The sequence below is a fragment of the Plectropomus leopardus genome, chromosome 14 (genome assembly GCF_026936395.1).
Source record: "Plectropomus leopardus strain MGB_pleo_1.0 chromosome 14, ASM2693639v1, whole genome shotgun sequence".
NCBI classification, from domain to species: Eukaryota; Metazoa; Chordata; class Actinopteri; order Perciformes; family Serranidae; genus Plectropomus; species Plectropomus leopardus.
Genome location: NC_142189.1, coordinates 23888440 through 23909986, shown reverse-complemented (window position 1 = coordinate 23909986; position 21547 = coordinate 23888440). Strand labels below are relative to the sequence as shown.

The 21547-nt window shown below is 39.7% G+C and overlaps 3 protein-coding genes across 5 annotated transcripts; 1 reads left to right on the top strand and 2 right to left on the bottom strand.

Moving 5' to 3' along the window:
• Positions 1-373: 373 nt before the first annotated feature.
• zbtb8a (zinc finger and BTB domain containing 8A) lies at positions 374-5113 on the bottom strand. The gene is made up of 4 exons (XM_042500485.2): positions 4928-5113; positions 2255-3129; positions 1484-1653; positions 374-1273 (listed from the first exon to the last, which is right to left on the bottom strand). Exons 1-4 carry the CDS (start codon positions 4990-4992, stop codon positions 956-958), a joined length of 1428 nt encoding a protein of 475 aa, XP_042356419.1. The 5' UTR covers positions 4993-5113; the 3' UTR covers positions 374-955.
• Positions 5114-5877: 764 nt separating this feature from the next.
• gale (UDP-galactose-4-epimerase) lies at positions 5878-11005 on the bottom strand. Of its 3 annotated transcripts, none has more exons than XM_042500487.2 (11): positions 10853-11005; positions 10036-10164; positions 9728-9840; positions 8428-8541; positions 7967-8143; positions 7773-7886; positions 7586-7652; positions 6896-6981; positions 6695-6772; positions 6343-6457; positions 5878-6252 (listed from the first exon to the last, which is right to left on the bottom strand). In XM_042500487.2, the coding sequence occupies exons 2-11, from the start codon at positions 10154-10156 to the stop codon at positions 6188-6190; spliced, it is 1050 nt and encodes a 349-aa protein (XP_042356421.1). In that variant the 5' UTR covers positions 10157-10164; positions 10853-11005; the 3' UTR covers positions 5878-6187. The 3 variants fall into 3 exon arrangements, with proteins under 3 accessions (XP_042356421.1, XP_042356422.1, XP_042356420.1); XM_042500488.2 differs by having other exon boundaries at positions 9728-9837; XM_042500486.2 differs by having other exon boundaries at positions 9728-9843; positions 10853-11004.
• A 2188-nt stretch (positions 11006-13193) lies between these two features.
• On the top strand, positions 13194-15578 carry LOC121953364 (kazal-type serine protease inhibitor domain-containing protein 1-like). The gene is made up of 4 exons (XM_042500414.2): positions 13194-13921; positions 14047-14207; positions 15183-15330; positions 15466-15578. The coding sequence occupies exons 1-4, from the start codon at positions 13456-13458 to the stop codon at positions 15576-15578; spliced, it is 888 nt and encodes a 295-aa protein (XP_042356348.2). The 5' UTR covers positions 13194-13455.
• Positions 15579-21547: the final 5969 nt, after the last annotated feature.

The following is a 21547-nucleotide window of genomic DNA, read 5'->3' as shown; positions in this document are numbered from 1 at the left end:
TTCCTTTTAAAACGTCTGACTATATTTTGGATGCAAATAAGTCAGTTATTTTTAGGCAAATTTTTTTTTTTTTTTTTAATTTTATAATGTAGGCCTATGAATTTTATTTTTCTAAAAGAATACCTGTATGCCTGTTTTTGATATTCCTTAAAGTTTTCACATATCTTTCTAAAACGAAATAAAAACATTGAGTGTACACACAATTAAATGCTGTAGCTTCATTTTAAAATGCAATAAATGCAAAATCTGCATTTATTTTCTTGCATCTGCATAATGTTTTTGTCCTTGGTATAATTTACTTTTATAACATTAGATTGTACTTTCCATTTACACTATAAATGGGAATTTAAAAAAAAACACACAGACACAGAAATATATAAAAAATATCTTTAATGTGTCAAAAAGTAAAAAACAAAAGAAATAAATTATAATTGTTTTTTATATAATAGTGCACATCATAATCAGACATAATCATAAAAAATTGGGAAAAAAAATAGGAAAAGCGTCTGCTCTTGACTTTCTCTACAGGAAGTAGGGAAATAGCATGACAATTACTGTACTTTCCTGTCACTTTGTCTTGCACAAATGCCAGCTTTTACCAAAGCGGAGTCCTGAAGAGTAGCAAAGGTTTACCTCCATGCATATAAAAAAACATATTTGCAGAGTAATCATTTAACTGTAATTGAAACAAAGGAAACACTGAATATGCATGCTTTGGATACTGCATATATTTATGAAGCTTAACAAAAAGCATTCCATTTTGTTACAAAGGTCAACATCTCATTGAAAGTAACAATTACCCAGTTTAACTAATAGACAACTAATATATAATAACTGTGTATTTACATAAGCGGATCGCATATTTTATGCATAAATTCTCTGGCATGGCTTTAACTCACTTGCTCTCTCTCTCTCACACACACTCACACACACACACACACACTTTGGTTCCATTTCACTGCAGCTCCTCGTCACTGTCATCTACTTGTTGGATGATGAGGTCGGCCCCCGAGTCTTCAGCCAGGTCATCATCGTCGTTTACCATCCAGCTTCTCTTGCTGTCCCCCTCCTCCTCCCCGTCTACCCCCAGTAACAGGGCCGGCTCCTCATTGGCGCCATCTAGACTGTCCATGGGGATGTCATCACAATCCACTTCCTGGATGCACGCCGTGCACATGCGGTAACGTCGTGTGCCCTCGCACACCACATGCCCAGTCTCCTCTGTCACCTGACACTTACACTTCCTGCACACTAGCTTCCTGGCTTGATGGATCTGTGGAGAAACCAAAAATGTTGCAACAAAAATGTTGATTTTTCTGTAGCTGTATGGGTCATTGTAAGCACTGATACACATTAGAATGCAATTCATCTTTTGTCACCAAACCCGATGATGGAGCTTGGAGTGTAATATCAGAATTTCTGTTTCTGAAGTTGATACACTAATAATAAATGTATTTCACCTCCTGGTTGTAAATAAACCCACCGTTTCAAAATGGCTACGAAGATGCTCCAGGCGAGTAAAGCGTTTATTGCAGGCCTGACAAGGGTACGGCCTCTCTCCAGTGTGGCAGCGCAAGTGACGCTTCAGATCTGCCTTCCTCTTCACCGTGTGTGTGCAAAAGGGACATTTGAAGCGCATGATGGGGTTGGAGTCTGCAAAGAGGAAGAGAAACTGTTCAGAGCTTTTAATTTTATTCCTTTGATTTACTATTCACTATATCAGTCTACTGATGATGTTTTTCCTTTTTCTCATTTCTCTGGAGCAGTGGTTCTCAACTGGTGGGTCATGGTCCAAAAGTGGGTTTTAGGCCCACTCTGAACATAACACAAATGACTCATGAACGTTTTAAGTTTTTAAAAACAAATTTCATCTTGAAAAGCAGACCTACTGGTTTTGTTAAGGGTCTCATTTATCATGCAATCCCTTTTTATTCCAGTACAGCAATTATATTATTGCCCTGTTCTTGGTATTATTTGGCCTATAAACATGCTGTTTCTTTGCAGTGTTTTCATGTCACTTGTCTTCAAGCAATAATATGCACTTTTGTTGCTGCAGTGCTATATATTTACTAGATTGCGTTGTTAGCCCATGTGTTGACTTTTTCTGAGATAAAATTGAATATGTTGTAATTTATCTTATGTGTGGACCTTCAACTAACAAAGGAGAAATCTGGACCCCATGGCTAGACCAGTTGGTAACCACTGCTCTAGAGTACTATTGTGTTTCCATTCACTTATATACAGTGGAACTCACCTTTATTAAAGTGTCCAATAACACCCACAATAGGCGGTAGAGTAGCATACAGCTCCTCAGCCTTTTCAGCCTTTTGCGTCCTTGCCTCCTGGATGTCTAAATCTTCGGGTTGGTGGGAGCGAGTGTTGTTGGATGCTCTCCTCTTGGTTGCCCCTCTTCCTCTGCGGCGCTCTGATCCAGGCAGGGTGTACAGAGGGTCCTGAGGGTCGTGCAGGTCCTCTGCCTCTGCATTGAGATCATCAGCAGGGCTGCTTGGGTCAGTCTTTAGGGCAGAGACTGATGATTCCTGGTCTGGGTCCTTTCCCATAAAACTAGACTGGGATCTGGAGTTGTCCCGGGTCCAGAGTGCGGGCGGTGGGCTGACAGAGCTGGGGCCTTGCTGCTGCTGCTCTGACGTCTCTTCTCCTGCTGCACTGGTGAAACTGCAAGTTTCAGACAAACTGAGGCAGCGTTCGCTGTCTTCATCCTTTACACTGATGTCCAAAGAGGACTTGATGAAGTTCTTGCAGTAGTTGATGACATTGTTCATCTGCAAGTAGCTGGCTGCAGACATCACCTCAATCACATTGTGACTGGAGAGATCCAGCTGGCCCGAGTAGATGAAATCCAGGATGACGGTGAAGGTCTCGGGGCTGAAGACGTCAAAGGTGGCGTTGACAGAGTCGGACAGCACGCCAGGCCCCTGGGACAGCAGCATGCGGAAGTAGCCGCTGCTGGCGAACAGGACGTTGCGGTGGGCTCTAAAGAGCTGGCCCTCCACCAGCACGCTGCAGTCACAGAAAAGCTCCTGGCGCCGCTGCTGGTTGAGCTGCTTCAGCAGGCTGCTTTGGTGAGCCACTGTGATGTCTGCTGTGTTGAACCACCTCTGAGGCTGTCTGCAGGAGACAACATGATAGCACTCACACTGGTTGTGCATGCAGCATAGACTGGCTTGTTCTGCAGGAAAATAACAGAGGCCTTGTGGACACTCTCACTGAGCCTATAAGCACAGAGGGAAGCAGGTAATTGGAGACACTTTTTGGTAGATTATCAAGAAAACCACCTAAAACTCCCAATATTACCTTTATTGTTAATTTGAGAGCTGGTTCTGGTTCTCTGCTATATTTCTGGGAAAAAATATCTTGCCAAGACAAATAATTTAGAAACTTTGGACCTTCAAACACATCAAGAACTCCGACCTCACTCTGATAACATGTTCAGGTAAAATGGGACATAATATTAGAATCTACAAATTACAGTGGAAGCATGCACCCCTAGAGTTTTATTTGTGATTATTATTATTATTATTATGAAATTCATATTTGCAACGTTTGTATGTAATTTAATGTCTGGGTCCCTATTTACAAGCTTGTTTGTATCTATATTTTTCTCGACTCTGTGAATAAACTGAAGTTGTGAACTAAACTGAACTATAAAACTTGAGGACCTTGGGCATCCAAAGGCACCAACCATGTCATGTTATCTTGTTGTGGAGTGGCTAAATAATGCTCCAAAGACTAAATATTTGTGAGGGTAAAAAAAGTGGCATTGCCATTGTTTAAATCACGTATTTGAATATTTCTGCATACTGAATTGCAATAAACAGTCTTGGAATTGCATAAATAAACACATAATGAAGCTGGAGTGGGTGTGGATGAGTCACCAAATTTGGAAAATTTTGTCCCCATGTCCGTAATTCCCAATGGTTCCACAACAGGCCATAAATATTACCAGCAGGTCACACAAGCAGTGACACCCCATTGATGTAGCTGTCAGTTCTCCCTTGTCTTTGTTTCTGCACTGGACTATCTCCAGCTCCGCAAAACCATCCGCCCACCGCTCTTCATTCTGCATTGTGATTGGCTGGAAGAGCCTTCAATCAAAATCTTCTTTTAATGGGCTACACCCGACTCCAGTCAAAGAGCATCGGGTGGCAAAACCCTGTAATCATCCCTCAGGGAAGCTAAAGCGCGCATGAAATCGCAGATGTTACAAACACATCATGAGAGCAAATAAAGCACTGTAACCGGATATGTCATCCTGAAAGAGAAAACAAAATGCAGCAACCTCTTTTGCAGAATCGTATTTCTTTCTATCATAACCTATTTACGCGTGCATACTCTGAATTACACGCATTCATTTTTAATTATGCGATGCTCGTTGACAGGCTCCACGGCGCCCGATAACCCACGGTGCAACACCCGCCCGCAACACTCTTTCCTGCTCCTCATGTCACACGAAACCGAGTTTAGCATCTTAACCGAGCTATTCTGCCTTATTTCAGCCATCAGTCGACCTACAAAACGACACCAGAGTGCTGCAGTCCTGCGAGAGAAAAGCGGGCAGCGGCGCACCGGAGCAGCCCAGTCTGTCCTGGAGCGACGCCCACTTCAGGCTCCGGCCACCACACAATGGAAAAATAGACACAAACCTCCAGCAACTGAGCACGCTGCGAGCTGGTAAATAAATACATTCGCACAGTATATCATATCGCATGTAAGACGCGCTAACACGCCCGGTTTCATCCTCAAAGACCACCCCCACTTCTCGCCGGAGGTCCGGAGCGCAGCGAGCAGCGGGGAGGATTTGCCTGCTGCCCAAACCCAGCGACTCTTTCCCAGGCGTGAGGTGTCGGCAGGACCCGCTTACGCCCCACGCCGTGATACCCCCCTGACAAAATGCATCGATACTCACTGGTGACTTGATTCACCCGGCGCCCGATAGAGTCTACTCGCCCCCAAGTCTGCCACCATTTCCATTTTTAATTGCTTTCGCCTTTTTTCTTGGCTCTTTTTTTCTCGACCAGGGTCCACAGTCAGGCACTTCCTGCTCAGCCCTAAAGACCGAAACCCGGTTAGAGCGACTGGAGCACTGTGCTGACGTGGGTGTTTATTAACTGGGTGCCCGAGGGTTCAAGGAGCCATTTAAAGCCCTAGTGCCCCGTTTAAATGTAGTGTAAAGACAGATTATTAATACTGAACACACAATACTCAAGCCATATAAAATTGTGCATTATTTCTATATAAATTCTGCAGGGATTTTTAGCCTGTCTGATACCCAAACCCTCTACTGACCATATCATGCAGGTAGATTTCTTACATCTGCCTTTGCATCTCTGTGATAATGTTCCTGTGAGGCTTAATACTGACTTTACTGCAACCACATATTCACGAGGGGTGGGGGGATAATTGAATAGTACTATTGTAATAGTACTAAGCATAGTACTATTGTATCGTTACACAGGCACCAAGTATCTCTGTTTTTTTTTAATCATAGAAATTATTAATATTACAAATGCAAATTAAACATTTGGTACCCTACTAGAATAAAATAATGTATTGCTTTTTCAGTCCAGATACATTTTGTTTCCATAAAAAAGAACATAGTGATTATAGAAAAATAATGCAGATGTTGACAAAGTTTTCCTTTGGGGACATAATTTGCAAAAAAAAAAAAGGCAATATATCGCAATATAGTTTATCGCAATACAAAGCACATTGCAACATGTGTCAGTTTGGAGAATATATTATATTGTCATAATATTCTGGTGGTTTTGTTATTGGTGTGCGACACTAAAGAAATTTTGTTCAGAATTGAACAAACAAACAGCCTACTATATAACAGCATGAAAATGAAGGCTTCGGTTTCCTTAGTAAGAAAATTAATTTATTTTTTCATTGTTATGGCTCACAGATCAGCATAATAATTGAGAACACACCCTTTGTTAATTTGAAATGACAACACAGAGAAATCAAAAATACATGTTTCTTCTGATGTAAACAATAAATCAGACAACCATTAATATAGAGCAAATAGAAAATTAAACATGAATAAACATAAAGCATTCAGCTCTGTCGTCAGTTTATATGCTATGTAAAAATGAGGAAGTTGATGGTTTGCTTTGGCCTGGTGATTAAGAAGAGGATTTAATGACACCAATTGGCTGGTGTTGCATCAAGAGGCCATGCCATTGGAAAATCCAGTGGGGTTCATGGATTGCCAGCGCCACAGATCCTGACCTACACAGGTACAACAAAACAATGCGGTATTGTGGGGAAATATTTCACACAAAAAACCCTCTATAAAATACATTTTTGCAATGTGCTTACACATTCGTTCCTGGTCAAATTCTGCTTTCCAGCCCAACTCCTTCTCGGCTAGACGAGGATCCGCATAGCAAGAAGCTATATCTCCTGCCCTACGTGGGGCGATTTTGTGTGGTATCTATGGAGAGGATGCAATTTAAAAAGAAAATAAAATTTTAAAAAAAGGCAGTTTAGCCTAAAAGTAGGAAAGGCCATCTTCACCGACATTGTCAGCCTGGCCATCCTTTAAACTCACAGGATAACATGCTGTCATGTGGTTACAGCTCCAAGTCACTTCAATTACTAAAGACACAATACAATAGCTGTCCCCAAAGACAATTTATTTAGGAAAGAAAATAGCTCTTCTGTCATTCACCTCTTTCCCTGATGCCTTTTCCATGGCTTTCACCATCTGGAGCACAGAGTAGCCTGTTCCCGTTCCCAGGTTGTAAACCTACAGAGACAATAATGCACACATGCCAGCACTCTCATAAATACCTCAACCATGCCTGCACGTGAATGCAAGATGGGCCAGAAAATGTGTTTTAAAATGCTTTTTCTCCTCTCTAAAATGTACCTTGCAGCCGCAGCTCTCCTTCAGCTTCTTCAGAGCTGCTATGTGTCCTTTTGCCAGATCTACAACGTGGATATAATCTCGCACACCTAGCAAGAGAGAAAAAAAAATCGTGAGCTTTCTGCTCAAAAGAATATATCAAACCACAATCAAAACTATGCACTGCAATCTTTAAGAGTGAATTTGTGAATTTCTTTTAAAAAAGCACTGGAAGAAGGCAATGAGCAACTTAAGAAGAAATTACCCCCAAAAATAGCAAGAAATATGTTACAATAAGATAAAGAAATAAATAAAAGAAATTGGTTGGAAATTAGCAAAAAAAAAAAAAAAAAAAAAACACAGGTAAAAAACAAAACAAAACAAAAATGATCTGAAAATTTCCTACAAATTCTAAAATATCAGTCACATGTTTTTAATATGTAACTCGGATCATTTAAATTGATAAATTCTAACTATAGTTTTCTTGACATTTTTCTCTGCCTTTTGAAAAATAATTTTTAAATTAACTAATTTCCCGCAATTTTCAGGATATTTCCAAATTGCTCATTATCATTTTTTCCCAGTGTTTTTGAAAGAAATCAAACAAATTTGCATAAAGTTCTAAGTATTAACTGCTTGTGAAACGCATCTTAATGCAGCACTAGAAAAGCGTTGTTGATGTTGTTTCAAAGGGTTAAAGGTCTCCTCTATTACCTGTCCCATCAATTGTGTCATAGTCTTTCCCAAACACACTGAGGCACTTTCTTCTTCCAACAGCAACCTACGAAAGAGATGAATTAAGCAATGTAAACAATGTCAGAATGTCCGATAGCTCAATACATAGTGAAATATGCATTGTGTGCTCTCATCAAGCTGTATAATTGGCAGAACATTTATGTACCTGGGCAACATATGGCAGCAGGTTGTTGGGGATACCCTGAGGGTCCTCGCCTATCAGGCCAGACGAATGAGCTCCGATTGGGTTGAAATAACGCAGGAGCACGGCATTCCAGTCCTGCTCACACAGAGGCAATAATCACACACTGTATGTATGTGTGTGCGTCTCTTAATGCTTTTCTACCTGATGCTCAGTACCTTCTCAGCTTTACAGTGGTCCTTGATCATTTCCTCAATGAAGTACTTGGTCTGGCCGTAGGGGTTGGTGCAGCCCCCCGCGGGGTGCTGCTCATCGATGGGAAGGTACTGCGGGTCTCCGTACACCGTGGCTGAGCTGCTGAAGACCAGATTGTGCACCCTGTGAGCCTGCATCACCTGGGACACATGCAGATGCAAACAAACACGGCACACGCGTACAGTCAGCAGTCAAAAGCACACACACATGTAAGCAATAAGTTTGGCGGACACAGTGAGCTTAAAAGTTATGAAGGGTGCAGTGTTAGAATGAGCCGACTCAGGATCAAATGAACACACGCTGTCATGCACTCAGCGAACAAAGATGAAGTGCAAATAAAGATCAATCCAAAAATGAAGAGTGAAGTGCAGATTAAATGGAGGACAGACAGAGTCAGATCAGATGACATAAAGGTGAAACTGACCTCTAGCAGGTTCATGGAGGCGGTGAGGTTGACTCTGTAGTAGCGTAACGGCTGCTCCACTGATTCGCCGACAGCCTTCAGACCAGCAAAGTGCATCACCGCACTGAAGGAATGCTGCAACACAGATATTTATAGATATATATCAGCATGTGTGATGGGTGTGACCAATCACTAGGATGCACATACAGCAAGTCACACTACTTATTTTCAATGCTATCTGAGAATGTATGGTGGCCAGCAGAGACGTTTTCTTTTGTAAACTTTAAAACCCAAGCATGAAATAGTATGCATTCCTAGTTTATTTATCAGATGGCCCCGATTCTCTGAAATTCATTGGATTCTACACTGTCCTTTAAATCATAATTTATGACAAATACTATTTAAAAAAAGTTTAATTTTCCTGATTTAGATTAGATAAGTATGGGGAATGGAGCTTTAATTGAATACCTTGTTGATGATGATTTGCATTATTTGAGTATCTTTTAGGGCTTGGGATAGGAGGAGAAAAATAACATGATGGATCCCTCTGTCTGTTTTGTCAAATAGTGTGTGGCACTGATTCATACAGATGTAAATTTTGTCTTGTTTGGATCTGTTTCTTGTGTCTTGTACTCAGTGGGCCTTGTGTGTCTTTTGTGTGTGGGAAATCTTTCATTGGTTGTGGGGAGTTCATATCTTTTTTTTGCATAAATGTCTGAATGACATTTATGTATTATGCTGTAGGATGATAGTGGGTTGACATACCAGGATTTTGTTACTGGTTAATGTGTCTGAGTGATGTTTAATGTACATGAATATACACAAAAAATAAATATTAATTTATTTATGTACCATCCACCAAAGTCTACCAACATTTTCCAATAAAATTAATATTAAAGATGAGGGGAAAAACACATTTAGTTTTTCCATAAGGGGATGCAACTAACAGTTATTTTCATTATCCATCAATCTGCCATATATTTTCTTGATTCATCTATTTATCTGTTTTATCCATAAATTATCTTTAAAATAATGAATAATTATTATAATAATTAATAATTAAATAATTTAATAACAATAATGAATGAATGTAACCGTCAGTCCAAACCCTGAATATATTCACTAACTGAATTCATACATGACAGAGAAAAACATAAAATCCTCTCATCTGAGAACAGCAAATGTTGCATTTTTACATTAAAAATGCCAAAATGGTTCACCGCTTATCAAAATAGTTGAAGGGGACTTTTCAGTCAATTGAGGAAGCAATTAAGTCAGTAATTTTTCCAGATTAATAAATCAGCAGTAATATTTTGCTCACCTTTTTGAAGAGTTTTTCCAAGCCAGGTTTGTCCAAAAGATCTAGTTCATGAAACTCAATGCTGGTTTCCAGGAGCTTCTCTATCCTACGTATGCTCTCTGGCACGTCCCCTTCTCCTCCATACACAACAGGATGTAGCACGCACGCACACACACACGCGCACACACACACACACACACACACACACACACGTATACAAAGAGTAATATGAGATATGCGTGACACTAAACAAGCAAACTTGGAACTGCTAGGCTGACCATGACGTACCAAGTTATGCATCAACCTTTGTTTCCAGTAAGGAAACTTACCTCTTACAGCATTACTGAAGTTATCTACCACGACCGGCAGGTAACCTGCGTCAATGAGCTCCACCACACAGTGACTCCCAATGTAGCCTCCTCCACCTGTGACCAGCACCTTCTCTGCCATTCTCTGACCTGTCAAATACACAATCAATCATTCATTCAAAAACCTGTTGTGGTTATTTCAGTTGACATGATTCAGCAGTAGCAAAATGGCTTGAGACAACACTCTGGAAAAACAGGATTTCCCTCTGGCTGAGCCCATTTCAGGACACCTGAAATTAATTGTTTGGCCCACTTGACAAATGTGTAAACCACCCACATTATCCTATATCAGACAATTCAAGTTAGAACCTGTCTGACCACATAAAACAATTATAGTGCATGCAGGATAATGTGACAGTCTACTATTACTCACTGACTCTAAATAAGCTGCAACTTAATTTAGCTTTGCGTTATAAAAGTTTTAAGACTTAATTTCTTTCAAATCTTTTGCACTTGATCATGTAATAACATGACATCCTGGCTAGTTTCTTCACACTCTCTAATTTCACCTATTTCACAATTTTAATCTGTGCCTGAGTTTATCACAAAACTACACAATAAAAACAAACTGTAGCCTATCAAAAAACCCTATTATAATGCGTTTCGTCAATATCAATATGTCACCGTGTACTCACTTCGTCTTAGGCAATTACACTCAAGACTAAATGACTAAATCTAAAGTCCAACCCAGTAAGTACAGCTAAAACTACATCGACAAGCTGTCAAAATGAGACCACACAGTACAACAAATAACAGGATAGCAGTGAAAAATACTTACTATATAACCTGGCAAAGAGTGTAAATTGTCGGTCCTGACGGACTTTCTTGAGAAGCTGTTTAAGAGAAGTAGGGAAGGTGTGTTTGAAGAAAGAGGGAAGGTTTATTTGTCATTTCATCTTGGTAAGTTTCCCATCTCTCCTTCAGACATTTCTTTACTTCCTGTGAAACGTGGAACACGGTTAAGTTAATGATTAGCGCACGACATCCTGTACGTGTCCGTTCAAAATAAAAGCATAAACATTCTTAAATTCGCACCGCAAAACATTAAATTCACTTTAGCTTGAACTCTGACTTATCAGTTGATCAGTTTACACAGTAATAGAACACAAAATAACAATCAATGCCGGTAAACTTGTTTTCATCTTGGCAAAATTCAGATTTTACTTTTATTTTGAAGTATGAAGTATAAAACGCATTCACACTTTACGTACTATCGCTGACTTCATGGTCCTCTAAAATCACCACCGTGGTACGTGACCGCCTCACATGCAGCGACGTCACACAACCCGCTAATAAAGCCACGCCTTCTACCATTCACACAGGGAGGTGATTGTGCTGAGCATCCAACGATGTGTACAACCTGAAACATGCCGGATGGCTAAGGAAAAGTGCCACGTATCTAAACAAATGAAATGCAGTGCATTTATTCATTCACATTCACACACACACACACACACACACACACACACACACACACACACACACACACACACACACACACACACACACACACACACACACACACACACACACACACACTAAAGCTGCATGTAATACATTTGCAGCTTAGTTAACCATATAGGTCTACTTTTTTGACATGTTTAATATGTAGACCTATATGTTTGACATAAGTTCTGGCCCACCCAGTTTGTACATGCACATAAAGTCATAACATTAAGGGATAGTTTTAAAGGACATGTGAACTTTTTTTTATGATAGGCTAGGCTTAAATGTTTTACATTTAGCACTCACACCATGGCAGTCCCCAAACCCTTCCCATAGAGGCCACAGCCACACAGGCCTTAATGGAAACACATATACAAAACATGTTAGAAATATACAGTAGGTTATCATGGAAGCTTACTGAAAAAATCGGCCCCTCTGTACAGATATGCAGAGGCCCCAACACTTCTCCTACAGAGTAAGACTTAGTGGTGGTTTTGCATCTCTTTGTAGTTGTTAATTTTGTGATGTTTTAAGCCACTTTGTGTAGTATACTGTTCCTCTATTGTGGTTTTGTATAATTTTGAAGTCTTTTGGGTCTTTCTGAATTTTTTTTCTTTTATTTTGTCTCTTTGTAGTCATTTTGTGTGTCCTTGTGGTTGTTTTGCCTGCTTTTTTTCCTGTTTTTGTTTGTTTTGTTTTTTGTCTCTGTGTGTGTGTGTGTGTGTCCTTGTAGTGGTTTTGTGTCTTTTTGTGGTTGTTTTGTGGTTGTTTTGCAGTTCCTTTGTATCTTTTTGGTATTTTGGTGGTGTTTTGTGTTTTTTTTGTTTAGTTTTTTGTAATTTTTACTACCTGGTAAGTATATCTTGATTTGACTTTAATTTTGCAAGTAAAGACCAGGGGGGCCCTGACACTTTGGGCCCCTGGACCCTGTGCCTTGTAGTCCCATTCAGTGATCTATCAATGTATATGCGTCTTAAGTTATTAGATACAGAAGTGGATCTGAATGGTAATTTTAAGAAAAATATATATTAAGGCCAAATGGAATTAGACTGGTCCCTGTAATACTGACACAATATATTATTCAAGGTGAGTAAAGTCTAGACCAGCACAAAAACTGTGTTCCTAATTAAGAGAAACATGAAACCTTATGTCTAAATCTAAACATAATTTATTTTTCTTAAAATGATTAATGGTCTTCCTACTCCATATTTTCCATTTAGTCAAATATTTACACCCAACCACCACAACACAAACAGAAAACACCATGAAATAATCAGAAAATGTTTCCAAACTCAGGAATTTCACACTACTGCACGAGACAGAGAGGGCGGAAAATAGAACTGCATTTCATATGAACTTCAGATCCTTGCATGTTAAATATTAAATATATGTTAGAATCATTGCATTCGTATAGAAAGCTGTTGTTTTTTGTTTAGTTTGTATGAAGTTCAGATCTAGTAGGGTACTTTGATATCCTGTGCCATTTCTGAAGCCCGTTTGCCAGTCCAGCCCTGCCCAGAGACACTGGCACATGAAGAAAGGCAGCAGATTTGGGAGGAAAGAAAGATGAGACGAGTCGGATACCTTAGAGATGAAGTTTGCTCTCTTCATTCACTGAGAATGCTGCCTCTTTGTTAGAAAGGACTTGGGGCTGATGAAGAAATCTGAAGAGGGGGAAACAAAATGGCAAAATACTTCAGCAGTGGTACATTCTATTAATAACAAAAACCAATCCAACTGTTTGGAAGAAGACAGAGGAGACAGAGGAAAACGTTTAAAACTCGGAGGAGGAAAAACATGTGACTGTCAGAGAACAGAAAACAACCAGGACTGCCATCTCTTCAGCTTGAAATCATTTTACAGTTTCAGTTTGGATCAGCTGTGTGCCTTCAAGTTGTTACATCAGGTTTGTCTCTGACGTTGCAGGTCAGCAGCATGGCTCAGCTTTGCCTGTGTGTGTGTATATGCATGAGCGTATGGCTCCACGCTTCCCTCGGGTTGCCACCCCAGCACCGTGGATGGCTGCGGCTGTGGGAGGAAGGTGAGGGCTGCAAGGAGTGCAACCAGCAACTCTGCCCCCCAGCCCCCAACAACTGTCCTGCAGGTCTGGTGATGGATGACTGCGGATGCTGTGAGCAGTGTGCTAACGTGGAGGGACAGCAGTGTGACCCGGATGGGGCTCAGAACTTTTACGGCCGCTGTGGGGAGGGACTGGTCTGCCAGAGGAAAATGCCAAAAAGGGGACACAAGGCTGAGCCAGAGCCTACATGTGTGTGCCAGGAAAAAGGTCCTGTATGTGGCTCAGATGGATGGACCTACCCAAATATTTGCCAGATGAGAGAGGCCGCCACCTACCGTAACACATCCCTCAAGCTCACTGGAAAAGGACCCTGCCGCTCTGGTTATAACACTCTTTTCTTACATATGTAATCAGTCAAGGAAAGTTGCATGTGAATTGTTGGCTTGATAGGGATCTTTAAGGGTCCTTGTTTTGAACCTTGGGGTACTCCTTTTCTTCTTTCCTAGCTCCCCGTGTCCTGCGAGCTCCCAGGAACCTGTTCAACTATACCGGGAACGATATTGTGTTTAGCTGTGAGGTCTCAGCCTACCCTCTTCCAAACCTGAGCTGGAGGAAGACAGGGAATGACAACTTTCTGCCAGGAGATGATCCTCACATCTCTGTCCAGGTAAATAATGCTTACAAGGCAAAATGGTTAAGAAGCTCAATTGAAGAAGACAACAGGTACGATATTGACAGTGTATACTCTAATGGAACTTTGCCCTGTTGGGTCTTTTGTTTAAGGAGGCATTTGTGGCAGTTCGCTTAAAAGATAAATATGTTTAAGATTAAAGGGACACCGCTGATTTTATACATGAATTAATTAGTTAATTTATTATGACAAGTACCACTCAGACTGTAAAGTTAGTTGTATAATGTCTCCTATGGCGCTGAAGTGAGCTTTCAAAAAAGAAAACTAGGTTACATTATGAGAAATGTGGGACTCCAGTGTGACTAAAAGCTATGTCCGCTGATACTCTGTACTATACTAATACTAATCTGTGTTTTGTTAGACTCCCAGCCAACCTGTGGAAGTGTTGCACAGAGTTGTCGGAGTAACCCATAAAATTTAAATCTATCTGATAGATGTTTTGCTATTTTCCAAAACTAGGAGGAGAATCACATAGGGATTATACATTATATATTATATCCATTATATATTGTCAAAGATTGCAGTGTTATCACAGTGCAATGGATTCAGATACATGTTATATTTTAAGACATTCACCTAACAAACATGATGATAGCTATCTGTGCAAATGAAAAGGAATACCCCCCCTCCCCGAAAAAAAGGCAAAGCTACAAAGTGCTTCTAAGATGAAACTGTGGTAAGAAAATGAACAGACTTTCCTTTTAACCACCCACACAACAAAGTGTTCTTGGGCTATCACTGACTTGTGCACAGTCATGCACTCACTAAATGCTACCAAAACACAAATAGGAGAAAGGGAGTTTATATTGGTGCTTGTGTATTATCCTAATGATTTCTAACAAATTGCCTTCTTTTATCAGTAATACTGCTGACAAAAGTTGAATGCATACATTTCTTACCTCTGAATAGATTCATATCATCTCCTGAGATTGAATCTTGTCTGTTTTTCAGGCTCGAGGCGGTCCCCAGCGCTTCACCGTGTCTACCTGGCTCCAGATACAGGGCCTCCACGTCTCTGATACAGGGGTCTACTCTTGCATATCCCACAATGCTTTAGGGAAAACGTCTGCATCAGCACAGCTCACAGTGTTGAGGCAGGGTGAGTCTCTGAGAATCAGACTGTAGTGAATTAGATTTTTGTGCTAAAGAAGTTTATTAGAATGGCAAACGTCTTAATTTATTTACTTAATTTGAAAGATAGTTTACCGAAAAATGTCTCTCATCTGCTCTTCAGTGATGAAGGTGATGAAAGGCCATGAGGAGGAGGAACAGGAGCACTCTGATCATCTGGAAAAAGGCAGCGGTGATGGAAAGCTGGCATCTGGAGATTACCTGGGATTAATTTAAACCAGTCTTATGTGACCAGAGAACAAGGTCTACCATAAAGGATCAGCTAAATTATAGATCAGTTTTAAATTATAGGGAACAATGTTTGTCAGACACAGCTCATTACTCAACTGTAAGAGCTATCTCGTAATTCTAATTAAACATCTGCTTTTATTTACCTCACTGCACCATGGCACACAAATAAATCACTCTTGATAATTGCTGAGTAGACTTCACTAAATTTGTATAAACAGAACCATAATAAAAAAAAAAACTTGAACACTGGCATACTAGGAAAATCGTGAGTAATCTTCATTTAATTTGACATAACTGATACTGTAAAATCTGACAAGTTGATCTTACTTAAAATAATATTGGAAACCAATTACCAAAAAAAAAAAGAAAATACAAATATAACTGACTCGTTTGCAACTACTAGAATACAGATGTAAAGCACAGTAAACTTGGTGTACTGAAGTTGTTAAAACTTAATTTCATAAAATCAAATATATAAAACTATTTTTCTGTAAAGTTAAAAATTAGATATAAAGTAAACATACATGTAAGATTAATAGTTATTTACTTATATTTTTCAAGGCAATTGTCTTCCTAGATTTCTTTTCAAGTAAAATCATCTTGTCAGATTTTACAGTGTACAAATTGCAAACACATACAAGTCACCCCTAAACTAAAGCCTCTACTTCCTCCTGCTTTCACCATCCCACCCAGAAAACATACACTACATTCACCACACAAAAAAGAGATGGATGGAGCGAGAAGGTGCGTCCATCCATGGGGTCTCTGTCTGATTCTCTTCATCTCTCTCCACCTGAGTGCCAGTTAATCCTCCCCTCATCCCCCGACTCCCAGCTGGATACACCAGCTCCTTCTGAATGGCAAGCTGCATTAACGGCGAGGAACTTTCCCCTGCTGTCTGTTAGTCAAAGCTGATTGGAGATTACAGGCCTGCGGTGAAAACACAGCCCTCCATCTCATCTCAAATCACTTTCCACCCCTTTATCTCTACTTCTTCTCTTCATTTCTTTATCTTCTTAATCCCAACTCTCCTCCTTTTCAATGTCATCAACTTTTGCCTGCCACTACATTTTTCTTTGCCTCTATTCAGTTTTTGACAGCTGAACAGATGAAGAGGATGAAGAGATGGAGAAGAAAAAAAAAGCTTCCCCTCCTGAGTGGAGCCAGAATGATGTCATGGGGGCATTTGTCCTCCTGGTGTGGAGGCTTCCCTTCCCCTGCTAATTACCTTGTACAAACTCGAATCTGATATGGCGGATATGAGGCCCAAATACAATTATTGTGGGATAACAAAGAGATATTGAGATTCAGGGAATGAGGGAGAGACTGCAAGTGAGATAGAAGGAAAAGGCACGCGCACAGCCATGCACGCACACACACACGCATGCAGCAACAACGTGCACACACACGCATACCCACCCACACACACAAGCACCACCACTTGTCCTTCCCCTCCATTCCCTCAGATAGGCTAATGTTATTACTGGGGTAATTATCCTCATTAGTGCCAGCAGCTGTAGAGAGCCCATTGCTTGCTGTTCAAACTCCACCCTGAACCTTTCCGTCTTCACATCCCTCTTTGTATTCCTGAGATCTCATTTAGAGACTTTGTCTCCATCCTTTGCATGCTTAGGTGGAGGCAGTTGTAAAAATAGAGCACCATCAAATATCTAATAAAGCAGAGTAACTTGTTTTCTGACTTGGTTGAGCCAATTTTGTGGATGAGGGTTATGTTCTGGTCTGCAACACTGCAATGCAGAAAGCTCCATTAGAGGGTTGAACTGTACAAAAGTAGGAAAATGGCTCAAGTACACAATATTCAGAAAATAGTTGTACTCATAATGATCATAAGACAAGGATACATTAATGCTTTGAAACCGGAACAAATTGCCTTGATTTCTTTCATAAACACGGTCACACTTAGTTGTGTTGATGTTTTTTTGTTCTCTGTTATTATGTTGGTTTTGATAACTACTGCTCATATATGCTTATGACGCTTGTGTTTCCTTGTATCTGTTGTCTTTCAATGCACAGCGCTTTGAGTTTATGTGTAAATGAAATTGCCATTGCCATGGGAAAAGGGGAATGAGCAACAAAACAAATAACCTAAAAAATAGTGAGAAATTAGAAAAAAGTACAAGAAAAATACAAGAATTTTTTTTTATTAAAAGAAAAAATAATAGAGGAAATGACCTGGAAAGAGTGCTTAAAATTTAGAATAATTCTGTAACATAATTTGAAATATGTGATTACAATAATTAGCTATAAATATTTAAATCTATTTTTCCCAAGCTTTTTTCATTTTTTCCCCCACCCAAAACATTTTCCCCAACCCTAAATCTACTAATTTCTTGCAATTTGTGGAACATTTCTTATCAAGTTACTCATTGCCTTTTCCCCTATGTATCTGAAAGAAATTGTAACAATTTGCTTGGGATTAAATACTCCTGAAAAACGACTCAAAGCAGCACCAGAAAAGTGATGTCTCTTCGGGTCTAAGCGGGTTAACTGAAAATTAAAACTATTTGTTTTTTTCCATCTGTCACTTGCACCTTCCAGGCTCTCAGAGTTCAACTAAACACAAGATGGCACTGTTTATCCAAATAACCACTTCCAACACTCTCCAGCGCTTTTACTTTGACAGCTACATCTATTACCACTGCTCTCTTCTGCTCCGTGTTTTTCTTATTTACATCCCTCCGAAAAAAGCCATCCTTCACAAAAGAAAATTAGCTGTCACAGTTCCTCCTCCTCTCATGCACTGACACTTCCCCACCACCAGTAAAGAGTTGAGAATAATTATGTTTGCATAACTAAAGGTATTGCCTTCAGGTATTGTGTGATGTTTATATGAAAGCCCCCTGAAAATGATCCCCTTCATGCTTTTTAACTTGGCGCTCTGTCTGCATCTTTACACACAAATTATGAGATCAACAGCTGAAACAGGCGGCTTTACACACAGCAGCCCCCTCGCTCTGTGAGATTGCCTTTTGTTTTATTGCCAGGGGCTGCTGCGGACAGTAGGTAACCTGTATACAGCTAAGCCCCGCATCAGGCGCTAAATGTCATGCATAGCCTGTTTTTATTGGCTGATATGGCCTGTTGTACCCTTCTCCTATTCCTGGAAGCCATTGTTAAAGAGCTGGTTGTTAATGCAGCTGACCAGATGGGCTCCTTCTCCCCGCAGCTCTGACTGAGGGTGTTTACCATGCACTGGGCTGTGGATAACAGGTGAGACTGCTGCTGGCTTTTCAGCCAATCAGAGGGCAGCAGATGTCTGTTCTCTGCCTGTAAACCTTTGTTTGGCATTTGGGGCCTTATGGGAGTGGGTTTGATAATAACACTGAATCAAAATGAATTCTGGTTTATATGTTTCTTTTTTTTTATACAAGGCTATTATGTGAAATGGTCATGCAAGCTATGAAAATAAGTCCACACACTACGGATGCACACTAATATTGGCACATCATCGGTCATAGAGGCAGATATCGGCTTTAAAATGAAATATATTGGAATTGGCCAACATGCTGATTTCTGCAAATATCACAAAAATATATACCTAGATAGATAGATGATGAAGTATTTTCCTTATTTTGCAAAATGAATGAATATTACATACATTGAAAAGCATTGTATTACTAGTGGTGGGCCATCACAACAAGAGTATGCATAATATGATGTTAATTCCACTACAGAAGAGACCTGATGATCACTAAAATTAGGTGGGGAAAAAGGTGAATGAATCAACATCGGTATTGGTTGTCAGCCAAATGAGCTGTATTTATATTGGCATATAGGATATCTGCAAAAAATATTGTGCATCCCTACCACACACATACACTGTGAAATGTGACAAGCTGATTTTACTTGAAAGAATCAAGGAAATAGATGAATTTGAATAATGTAAGTAAATGTAACTATTAGTCTTTGTTTATGTTTACTTTATATCTAATTGTTGAGTTTACTTAGTTTTGTGAAGTTGTTGCAACCTAAACATGACAAGTTTAATTAAAGCAATCTTTCTAAGTTTAAGAAACATCAGTAAACCAAGTATTCTGTGCTATACATCTGTATTCTGCCGGCTGCAAACTAGTCAATAATATTTATATTTTCTCAAGCATGTTGACAAAACAGAACTAGCAGGTTTCTTAACTTCAACACTGGCAAAATCCTATTTGTCATGATCAAGTTATGTCAGACTAACTTGGTTTACCGAAGCTGGGAACACTTAGAGAGACGCTCGTCATTTTCAAGTTGCAAGAATTTCTATAAAATGCGTAAATACAACAAAATTATAAGTAAACTTAACATTTATATGTAAACTAAACATGAATTAAGATCAATACTTTTATTTATTTACCTTTTTCAAGGCAATCTGTTTCCTAGATTTTTTAAAAGTAATATCAGTCAGATTTTATAGTGTATCCACACATAAACCTCCCTGTGCCCAACATGTCATTTTTGCAAGAAACTTCAGCAAAATAAAGCTTAAGTATCTTTTTGTGTATCTGCTTCAGATGACAAACCGCCCAGCTATTATATTTTCCCTTTGTAAACTTCAGACATCATTTCCAGAGATGCTCCCCTGCCCTTGTGTGACAAAATGTTTCCAGCATTAGCTGCTCAAACAGGGTACATTCCTTTCCTTTTCCAATGCAGGCCATCTTGAATTACTGCAATTATCATGGCAACAACAGAAGATGGGGCCAGGCCTGGGATGGTTGAGGAGGAGTCTTTAAAAGCGTTGAATCAATCTGCCTTAATGGATGACCTGTGTCTAGCATGCATGTATGGATTAGTTTGGCTGGAGCACCTGTCCCTGTTCTGTCAACAGCAGATCAGGTTACTGGCAACACATTCACCTGGCGGACACAGCTTCCTGTGATTGACAATACACCGGCTCTTTGCTCACCGCCGCTCTCATGATATCGATTTTGCATCATGAAACAGGTGATTTTAATATATATAATAATTTTAATATATATATATATATATATATATATATATAGATATATATATGTGTGTGTGTGTGTGTGTGTGTGTGTGTGTGTGTGTGTGTGTGTGTGTGTGTAAATTGTCATCAAGTGGCTGAATGGGTGACTGATTTTATGGACCCACAAAATGTTTTTTTTTTTTTTTTCCTTTTTATACCAAAATGAGTATCATTCTGTTGCAGTATTCTCAGTTCTGAAACAAAAAATGTTCCTATGTACTCTGAACATTCTCCTGGCTGCTCTCACTGTCATCTAGAGTATCTTTCCCCATTCATTGTCTATGGCACAGCTCAACACTTTATACACTATCACAAATTGGAGTTATAGCACTCTAATTTCTGGATTTGAGAGCGGTTCATGTTTACTAATATTTTTTGGACTGTCTTACACCACAGGAATAACATGTATACATTTTGAAAATTGATGTGGATCCCCTTTAAATAAACACCAGAAAAAGCTCTCTCATATAAAAAATAGAACACCATATTTCCAAAAACATTTATACCAAAAGTCTGTCTTCTTATTTTAAGATCTGGCCCTGATGAGGCCTCTCAGGTTGATTATGGAGTTAAGCTGCCAGAGCGGCCTGCTGAAGCGAGGCTGCGGCTGGGCTTAACATCCTTCCAAGGACAGCTTGTATCTGATCTGCACTGGGAGACAAAGCTCAGTCAAGAATAGGAAGAATACTCTTTCTGAACTTTGCTCCTGAGTACGGAGATTTAAAGATTATAATATCGAGGACTTTGGTATTCTTATTTCTGGTCAGATAGTGTTTATTATGCATATCTTGTGCTATTTAGACAAGAACCTGGGAGCTGGAGCATCTGACAGGATATCAAGCATATCTTCTTCACACAAGACAGTTTTCATTTTCCTAAGCACAATATGGGAAAAATCCCCTCAGATTCATGGTAGCTTCCTGCAGATGCTTACAAACATCCAATCAGCTCCATCATACAC

Bases quoted from the DNA above. Each gene is read 5' to 3' on its own strand.
- zbtb8a (XM_042500485.2), bottom strand. From the start codon at position 4,992: ATGGAAATGGTGGCAGACTTGGGGGCGAGTAGACTCTATCGGGCGCCG. The intron at 1,654-2,254 runs GTGAGTTCCACT...TCCTCTTTGCAG, and splicing joins TATTGGACACTTTAATAAAG to ACTCCAACCCCATCATGCGC. The intron at 1,274-1,483 runs GTGGGTTTATTT...GTTTCTCCACAG, and splicing joins TTCGTAGCCATTTTGAAACG to ATCCATCAAGCCAGGAAGCT.
- gale (XM_042500486.2), bottom strand. From the start codon at position 10,156: ATGGCAGAGAAGGTGCTGGTCACAGGTGGAGGAGGCTACATTGGGAGT. The intron at 9,844-10,035 runs GTAAGTTTCCTT...TTGTGTATGGAG, and splicing joins CTTCAGTAATGCTGTAAGAG to GAGAAGGGGACGTGCCAGAG. The intron at 7,653-7,772 runs GTACATAAATGT...TCTCTTTCGTAG, and splicing joins TGCTGCCATATGTTGCCCAG to GTTGCTGTTGGAAGAAGAAA.
- LOC121953364 (XM_042500414.2), top strand. From the start codon at position 13,456: ATGGCTCAGCTTTGCCTGTGTGTGTGTATATGCATGAGCGTATGGCTC. The intron at 14,208-15,182 runs GTAAATAATGCT...TCTGTTTTTCAG, and splicing joins ATCCTCACATCTCTGTCCAG to GCTCGAGGCGGTCCCCAGCG. The intron at 15,331-15,465 runs GTGAGTCTCTGA...TCTGCTCTTCAG, and splicing joins GCTCACAGTGTTGAGGCAGG to TGATGAAGGTGATGAAAGGC.